This window comes from Camellia sinensis, chromosome 4, assembly GCF_055761805.1.
Source record: "Camellia sinensis isolate YWXY chromosome 4, ASM5576180v1, whole genome shotgun sequence".
NCBI lineage: Eukaryota > Viridiplantae > Streptophyta > Magnoliopsida > Ericales > Theaceae > Camellia > Camellia sinensis.
Window position 1 is genome coordinate 190,541,271 of NC_138964.1, and position 9,325 is coordinate 190,550,595.

The 9,325-nt window shown below is 39.6% G+C and overlaps 1 protein-coding gene across 1 annotated transcript; it reads left to right on the top strand.

The window, feature by feature from the left end:
• Nucleotides 1-3,904: 3,904 nt before the first annotated feature.
• Nucleotides 3,905-6,072, top strand: LOC145824313 (uncharacterized). The gene is made up of 4 exons (XM_082923952.1): nucleotides 3,905-4,954; nucleotides 5,040-5,405; nucleotides 5,463-5,600; nucleotides 6,061-6,072. The coding sequence occupies exons 1-4, from the start codon at nucleotides 4,475-4,477 to the stop codon at nucleotides 6,070-6,072; spliced, it is 996 nt and encodes a 331-aa protein (XP_082780078.1). The 5' UTR covers nucleotides 3,905-4,474.
• Nucleotides 6,073-9,325: the final 3,253 nt, after the last annotated feature.

The following is a 9,325-nucleotide window of genomic DNA, read 5'->3' on the forward strand; positions in this document are numbered from 1 at the left end:
CCTTAATAAATAAAGAATATATATTATTAAAATAAGACCCGTAGGATTAGTCCTGGCTTCCCGAAAAATCAGAGGGTTAGGGATACCTGCGTTATCAAAAATAAATAAATAAATAAATAAATAAAAATAAAAAATAATCTCATGAGCAAATTAGACTATCCATTCCATTGATTTGGACAAAATAGAATCTAGTCCTCCTAAGAATTAAAGTGTGTTACAGTGTTAGGTCACATGGATGTAAAATTATGGCATAATCAGCGCAATTTATATGTTGTCTTTATTTTTTGAAGGTACGTTCCATAACAATTTTGTAATGTCGTAACCAACCCAATTAGAGTCTGAACTTGTTAAAATTAAATTTCTCAAATTTATGATAAAATTGATTTATTATTTGACTAATTTAGACTCATTTTAATAATTTAAATCGATCATTTTATACAATTAATTAAAAAAAATTAAACATAAAAAAATAGTTGATCCAATATCATTGTCATACTATTAGACTATTGTTTTTTTATATGACCTGCATATTTTTAAGAATAAATCATTCATTTGTTAGAATATATATATATGATTTGATCATGTGATTACTTATAATTTAATTTCTTATATTCATATTTTTTTCAACTTAAAATTTAGATGAATAGTTCAAACAATTTATATGAATATAAATTAATCGCACAATACGCCCAACTTCATCCATAAAATTGAAATCTTCAACCGTATGACAAAACCAAATTCCAATTTTATATATGTTCATCGCCATTCAACAAATGACCCGCTTTTAATTCTCAATCATCCATGTGGCAACTCTCTTTTTGCAGTTTACTCTTTCTACAAATATTTACATATTTACATACAGAAAATTATGTAATCACTTTTTTGGAGCACCAACCCAGGGGATCAGAGTGAATCAATTTGAATCAAATTATTTTTTAATAACTTGATGTTCAGATTAGTTTACGTGCATATTGACTAATCTTAAAATCCTCAAGTTAAAGACCAAACAAATTTCCAATGATCCATTAGATGACTCGAACTCAAAACCTTATATTTTTTCCCTAATTTTTACCGCTATGCCAACTATTGAGATTTAATCTGCTCACCTTGTTGTGATTACTACTATTATTAATCTTAAAATACTATGTTAACATAGTAAGGGAGGGCTTTATCTCCCTTCCATCTTCTATATTTGTTTGGATTGTTAAACATTATAATGAGCTGAATTGAAACCATCACTATATTCTAACCTTTAGTTGACTAAAAAGTTATAAAACAATTATTGCAAATTATAATCCACCATGTAAAGAATGATCATTTCATAAGAAGACTAAGAAATGATTCTTTCATTTCAACCAACTTTTATTTTAATGAATAGAAAACTATCTGTGTTTGGACCTTTAAGTAGAGAACAATTACTAATCCTAAAATAGCATGTTAACTTTGCGCAATGTTAATTGCCAGTTATTAGCATATTCTGGAATTCAACAGAAAGAAGCAGACCACCACAGCACAAATGAGGCAAAACAACTTTTAGTGGTTGTTTGTTAGTAATGTTTTTTTGTTTGTTTGTTTGTTTATATTTTATTCTATAAAAAATTCAGTTACAAAAAATTGTTTGATATATAATTTTAATTTTTATAAAATATAATCGATTTCAAAATTCTAAAAACTTCTAGTAACAGAAAAAAAGAAATTTCCTTTTTTTTTTCTTTTTTTTTTTTGTTGATACATTGGAATAAATTTTTATTTTTTATTTTTAAAACAAGTTTTCATTCCATCATTCTTTACCTACCACCACCACCTTTAATCTTGGTTTGGCATGTGGGTTGGGATGAGTTGGGATTAAAATAATTATAAAAAGATAAAATTCAGACTAAAAGTTATCACATCTTAACTATAATTATTTTATTTTTTCTCTCACAAAAGTCAAAAACATCAAAAAAACTCATCCCAAATCCCAAACTAAAATAGATAAAAAGTCAACTCACATTTTAAAAAGTCAAAAAATCAACCCGCATTAGCTACCACTGCCATCTATTTACCTTGCTGTCACTCCATTCACTCTCTTGTAACTTTTGAGATTCTTCCTTCTTTCGATCACATTCACATCAGATGTATTTGTGACTTGCGATGATATTCTGACTTGACCACTTCATTCACACTCGCAAATTCTATCTGTGTGGGTGAAAATCTGACCACACTGCCCGTTTAGTGATCTGCTGGAGAGCACAGGTAGAATAGATGGCTTTAGCAACCTGTAACAGAAAGGAAAAGCTCCGGCGGTGGTTCTTCCACCTGGGGGTACTCCGACGATCAAGTCAGAATATCTCTCAAAGATAATCCAGTATTAAACTGAATACTCAAAACATAAATTGCATACCTTAGACCTATGGGGGTGCCTCTCTTTTATAATATACTCAATCCAAGTCCCACTAGAAGTATGACTTCTATGAACTTCCAATTTACTGTTTACTCTGGACTCTTTAAGAGATAAAGATAAACTCCCTAAGAGCTTTATCCTTATCTTGGTTAAGTCCCTTCTTTGCCTTAGGACTCTTGCCCCTTATCTCGGATTCCGATGTCTTCGGAGATGACCTCGGCTTCTCCGAGATTACCTCGGCTTAACTACCAGGGCACGTGGCACCTCGGCTGACACGTCGGCGTCACCATGCCACGTGTTGGTATTCAGAAAATATATCCCCACAACTGCCCCCTAGGTTCTATTACCTCGGCATTTTGAGGTGATGGAACCTATTCCGATATTTTGTCACCTCTTTTCTGAGTAATGGTTTGAAAACTGATTAGCCAAGATTATCTACTTTCAGCCGACGTGTTCTCTTCGGAGAACAAGGCTTTGGTCGTACTCTCCCACGCGCATGAGCTGTCATGCATATCTAACCGTTCCTTTTCACGTGTTTTGTTCTCATTGGAGCGTGTCTGTGACGCGCCTGGAAGCTGTCTGTTCGTTCGTCTGCGCCGTCTGACGCGTGCGTTGCTCTAGGCGCAATAATTGCCCTATTTTTGCCGCCGTTTCAAATTTTTGACAAAACTCTTTTTTGCCTCTTCTTTTCCTTCACTTTTTCATTTTGTCTTTTTGTTCTCTCTCTCTCTCTGAAGCTATTTCTTCTCTGAATTTACCATCGCTTTAATCTCTTCTGGAACTGCTCTTAATCCCTCATTCTTGCGAAGCCTTCTCTGCTATTGCAACCAATTTCTGAGCTCGGCGAATATTGCCCCGGCTTCACTTGTTCCGGTAAGATTCATTCCCTTCAATGTCAATTTCTCTTTCTGTGCTTTTGTCTGCCTGTTGCCATTACTGATTTTGTTCGAAGCCTTGGATTTATTTGTATCTTGAATTTGTGGTTATACCTTGAACTTCTATACTTTTTCACCATTCTCTTTGCCACTGTTCTTGATTCTTTTTTTTTCTTTTCTGCCCCAGATCTGTGTCTTTAATCTTGATCTTTATAGTTCTTAGGTTTGGGATTTGTGCGTAGAACCTTCAAATTTAGGGAAAACTGAAATAAGCCTTATCAGCCGTTTCTTAGATCTTTACCGAGGTCTTCGTAACCCTTCCTAAAAACGCCCATCTTCTGAAACATATTTTAATTTGACATAATGGGTATGTGGAGGCACAGGGTAAATACCCCAACAAAACTTGAATACTTTAGGCAGGAATTCTCCACATTCGGTGAAAGCTACTATAGGGAAGGGCATCGTATGGTCTGTGGGCATGATGGTATCACTGTCCCCAGCCAGTTTAAGATGATCACTCCTATAGGGTGATCAATGGTATTATAGCCTTAGCTAGGCAAGAGAACCTTAGAATTACCCTGGCCGACCTTCAATACTGCTATACCATGTGCCCTCTTGACCTGAAGGATAGGGGTTTCGTTTATTACCTTAAACCGAGATCCACTCAGTACAAAATCGTAGCCGACCTCCCAGACTCCAACAAGGGGGCTGGAGATGATTTTCTCATTGCTTCTGGAAATTGGGAATTTGGCCCAGATGAAGATGTCCACCTCTACCCTCTTCCTCGAACAATTACAGAGGGCAAGAGTAAGAGCCCTGAGTCAACACTTAGTTGTTTTTATTTAAGTCCTTAATACTTTTTTGTTTCTGACGTCTGTTTCTTTGTCCTGCAGATCTTCATCAGCCACCGAAAAATTTTCGTTAATCCTTCTTCCCAGGAACAGATCTAAAAACACTCCTCAACCTTCCAATCCACAAACGAAAGGCCCCACTGTTACTAAACTTCATCCCTACATACAAATCCACTTTACCCGACGTCCCAAGAAAAAGAAAGAAGAGTCTTTCTCCACCCACAGCCACGACCCTAACTGCTTCCACATCCCGAACAGATCAAGAGTCCACATCTGACCCAGCCGATCTTCCATGAACCTCGGCCCCCTACTTAATACCAATTCCTGAGCGTAAACGTCGACGAAGGCTTGTAAAGACTGCCGAGATGGTTCGTCCAAGGCCTGTCGTTCAAGACCTTCTCGCCGATCTTCCAACTGACGCCGAAGCCGTACCAACGCAGTCAATACTCCCACCCAAACCAAAGAGAGTCAAAAAGGCTCAGCCTAAGGCCAGGGCTACAGATGCCGAGGCTGAGGATGCTCTGCCGATTTCTAAACTAGCAGAAAGCAAAAAATCAGCCTCTACTTCAACCAAGAGGTCTGCTGAGGGCCAACCCTCAGGGTCTACACAATCGAAGAAGGCGAGGTCATCGTCCGCGATGACCTCGGCTTCAAAGAAGCCCGATGTCCCCTGGGCCCCTGATCTATCCCTGGAGGATAGGCCCATTATGGCTAGTGAAAGTGCTGACGACATTAACGTTGGTGTCGCCCTCAGCACTGCTCTTCTCCTTCCGAATGACTTGGAGCGAAATGCTAAGCTTAGTGAGTATGAGAATTATGCTCTCATGCTCCAACACTCCGTCCAAGTGAGTATTTCTGTTTGTACTTGTGATTTTTTTTTTCTTCCGCTCTTTACTGAGAGTACTGTCTCACATTTCTGTTTTTCTGCAGGCCATTCAGCATGCCCATTCATTTTCAATGCAATCCTTTGAAAGTCGTCAAAGGTTGGTTGATATGAAAAGGGAAGCATCTTCTATGAAGAGAGAGATCAAGTCCCTTGAAGCAAAAATGAAAAAACTGGAGGATCAAGCCGAGGCTGCAACTAAAGTTCAAACTTTAGCTCTTGAGAAGGCCAAAGCTGCTGAGGCCGTTAGAAAAGTTGCTGAGGCCGAGAAAAGAGAGGCCGAGGTTCAGAAGGCCCAAGCGGAGAAAGAACTCCAGCAAGCTCTGGCCACCAAAGAGGCCGAAATCAAAGAGGCCGATGAAAAGGCCTATGCCCAAGGTATGGCCGACGTCGCAGAAGATTATAAGCTTCAAGTCAGACAGGCATGCAACAGGGGATTTTCCCTAGGTTGGATGTCCCTGATAAAGAAGCTTGATCTCCCTGTTGACTCGCCCCTCCGGAATGCTGATGCCATCCCTTTGCCATTTCCTCCTCCTCCACCTGAAGGTGGATCAGAATCTGATGCTGATGCTGAGGATGAAGATAAAGAGGACAACGAAGAAGCCTTGGTGAGAAAACCCAAGGATGCCGTCGTAGCCAAGTCCCCTCCTCCTGCTGAGCAGGTTATGGACTTAACTTTGGATGAGGAGGGTGATGAGGCCAAGGAGGCAACTAGGGAAACTGCTACTGGGGAGCTATCGTCCAATCTTCTCCTGATAGAAAGAAGTGTTGAAGAATCATTAGCAGAGATTGATGCCGAGATACAAGCGGAAAAAGTGGCCGACGAGGTTCCTCCAGAATCGTCCGAGGTCTCAGTCCCTGCAGTGGCTAATATTGAAGAAGCTTGACCAAATTGCTTTTTGTATTTTTTTCCTTCTTTTTCTGTACTTTGCACTTTGTACTTTTTTACTTTCTGGGTAATGCAAAACTCTTTCTTTTGGCCGACGTGGTTTCTTTAATATGTAACTGCAACAGTTCTTCCTTTGGATGTTTTGATCTTGTGATATTCTGTTGACTGCTTCTGCATAGTCTTGTACTTAGAAAAAATCTTTTGTATGTTGCTTCCTTTGTGCAATCTTCTCGGGGTTACATACCTCGGGTATAACCATAAAACTTTTACTTCGGCAAGGTACTGTCCTGCAATCTTTTCATAAATTTCAACAAGTATAGAACATATATTTCGGAATGTAAACTTTTGCAAGCTTCTTCTTAAGTTTCAACAAGTATTAAATGGTAATCTTAGTTTTACCTACTTGTAAATTGCTACAAATTTCAACAAGTAATGAACAATATACTTAGCCTTTATTTTAACCTGTAACTTTCTGTATACCTCGGCGGGTGATCATATGTCAGCTTAACATAAACTTGTAAATTGTTACAAATTTCAACAAGTGTTAAGCATCTTCCCTAGGGTTTAAACAACCCACATATTGCTATGAGAACTTAAGCAATAACCTCGGCCTATCTTCGACTTGTAAATTGCTACAAATTTCAACAAGTGAAGATAAGGGATCAGCTTAATTCCAACTTGTAAATTGCTACAAAGTTCAACAAGTGAATTAAGGAATAACATCGGCTTAACTTCAACTTGTAAATTGCTACAAATTTCAACAAGTGAAGATAAGGAATCAGCTTAATTCCAACTTGTAAATTGCTACAAATTTCAACAAGTGAATTAAGGAATAACATCGGCTTAACTTCAACTTGTAAATTGCTACAAATTTCAACAAGTGAAGATAAGGAATCAGCTTAATTCCAACTTGTAAATTGCTACAAATTTCAACAAGTGAATTAAGGAATAACATCGGCTTAACTTCAACTTGTAAATTGCTACAAATTTCAACAAGTGAAGATAAGGAATCAGCTTAATTCCAACTTGTAAATTGCTACAAATTTCAACAAGTGAATTAAGGAATAACATCAGCTTAACTTTGCCTGAGTTTGATATGTCTTCAATAAACATCCATGCATAACTTTATCAATCATATATGTTGAAAGATTTTGAAAAGACTTTATTGATGATATCGGCCAAACAATGATGTTTATCTAATGATAGAAAAATTTCAAATTACAAGTATTCCAAGGTCTGAGTAATGCTTTGCCCTCATTGTCCTCAAGCCGATATGCTCCATTGCCTAGTACTGAAGTAATTCTGTAGGGTCCTTCCCAGTTTGGGCCAAGCTTGCCCTCCCTGGGATCCTTCTTGTTCCCGACGACTTTTCTTAGGACTAGGTCGCCAACTTGAAAATCTCTTGGATTAACCTTCTTGTTGTAAGCTCTGGCAAGCTGTTGCTGGTATACTGCGAGCTGAATTGCAGCTTTCTCTCTTCGTTCTTCCAATAAATCCAGGTCTCGGGCTAAGAGTATGTCATTGGTGCCATTCTCTACTCCCTGGGTTCTGATCCCTGGGATGCCAATCTCTAATGGGATGACTGCTTCTGTGCCATAGGCCATGGCAAAGGGGGATTCTCCTGTTGATCTTCTCGGCGTAGTCCGATATGCCCAAAGTACGTTGGGCAACTCGTCCACCCACTTTCCTTTTGCTGCCTGGAGCCTCTTCTTTATTCCATCCAGGATTACTTTGTTGGATGCCTCTGCTTGCCCATTGCTTTGAGGAAAACTTGGTGTTGAGAAATAATTCTTGATCTTGAATTTTGCACAAAAGTTTTTGATAAGTTTGCTGTCGAACTGTGTTCCGTTGTCGGCAACTATTGCTCTTGGAATCCCAAATCTTGTGATAATGTTTTTCCATATAAAATTCTTAACGTCCACATCTCGGATTTTGGTAAGAGGTTCTGCCTCTATCCATTTTGTAAAGTAGTCTGTTGCTACCAGCAAGTATTTTCTCTGCCCAGTTGCCTGGGGAAGTTGTCCAACCAGATCCATGCCCCATTGGGCAAACGGCCAAGGGCTGGATACTGGGTTTAGGTCGGCAGCTGGCTGATGTATCAAAGGTGCAAACTTTTGACATTGTTCACACTTCTTTACATAAGCTTCGGCATCCTTTTGCATGTAGGGCCACCAATACCCCTGGGTAATGGCCCTGTGGGCTAACGATCTGCCCCCAGCATGGCTTCCACAGATTCTTTCATGAATCTCGTAAAGAAAATCTTCAACCTGCAAAGGGTGTACGCACCTTAAAAGTGGTCCAGTGAACGACCTTCTGTAGAGATGACCTTCTGCTGTTAGACTGAATCTGGCTGATTTCAGCCTTATTTTATGTGCTTCTTTATGGTCTTCTGGCAGCTTCCCTTCTTTTAGGAATGCAATGATTGCATCCATCCAGCTTGGTCCAAAGTCCACGCACATTGCTTCTTGTTCGGTGCTCTGTTTATCTATGCTCGGGGCCGACATGTAGTCGATCATAATTGTTCTTGTTTTTCCAGTTTGGATTGAGCTGGCCAGGTTGGCTAACGCGTCGGCGTGGGTATTGTCATCTCGGCTAACTTGGAGTAATCTGCAGTTCTGGAATAGGGCTGCCAGTCGGATGACTTCCTTTGCATATGCCGACATTCTTTCGTCTCTGGCTGCAAATTCTCCTGTTGACTGGTTAACAATCAGTTGTGAATCACAAAAAACAATTACCTCGTCTGCTTCTGCTGCTGCTGCTAGCTTTAGTCCTGCAATTAATGCTTCATATTTTGCTTCATTATTGGAGGCTTTGAACCCCAGACAGATGGACTGTTCTATAATTTCTCCATCTGGAGATATCAGCAGTACTCCTGCTCCTGTTCCCTGGCAGTTTGAACTTCCATCGACGAATAGTCTGAATGAATCGCCGATGTAGATGCTGCATGGTCTGAGCTTTTCTTTCTCTTGCTTTTTTGTCTTTGACTGGGATTCTTTTTGCTTGTCGGGGCGATGCTCATCTTGGCTCGACGGAGCCCGAGGTGTGATGGCTTCAGGTGTGAGTTCTGCGACGAAGTCGGCCAAAACTTGGCCCTTTATTGCTGTTCTTGGCCTAAATTCTAGGTCAAACTGGCCCAGTGTTACTGCCCATTTTGCTATCCTTCCTGTTAAGTCTCCTTGATGTAATAAGGACTTCAGCGGGTGCTCTGTTAGGACCACAATTTTGTGTGCCTGAAAGTAATGGCTCAATTTCTTTGAAGCCATTACCAAGGCTAGCATTAATTTTTCTAGTGGTAGGTATCTTGTTTCTGCGTCAGCCAAAGTCTTACTTACATAATAGACAGCCTTCTGCTCCCCTTTTTCCTCACGGATTAGCACTGCACTGACTGCGTGCTCAGAGACTGCTAAGTACAAAAACAATTGGAATTGGGTTAGAAAGGACCGG

Bases quoted from the DNA above. Each gene is read 5' to 3' on its own strand.
- LOC145824313 (XM_082923952.1), top strand. From the start codon at position 4,475: ATGGTTCGTCCAAGGCCTGTCGTTCAAGACCTTCTCGCCGATCTTCCA. The intron at 4,955-5,039 runs GTGAGTATTTCT...GTTTTTCTGCAG, and splicing joins TGCTCCAACACTCCGTCCAA to GCCATTCAGCATGCCCATTC. The intron at 5,406-5,462 runs GTCAGACAGGCA...CTGATAAAGAAG, and splicing joins CAGAAGATTATAAGCTTCAA to CTTGATCTCCCTGTTGACTC.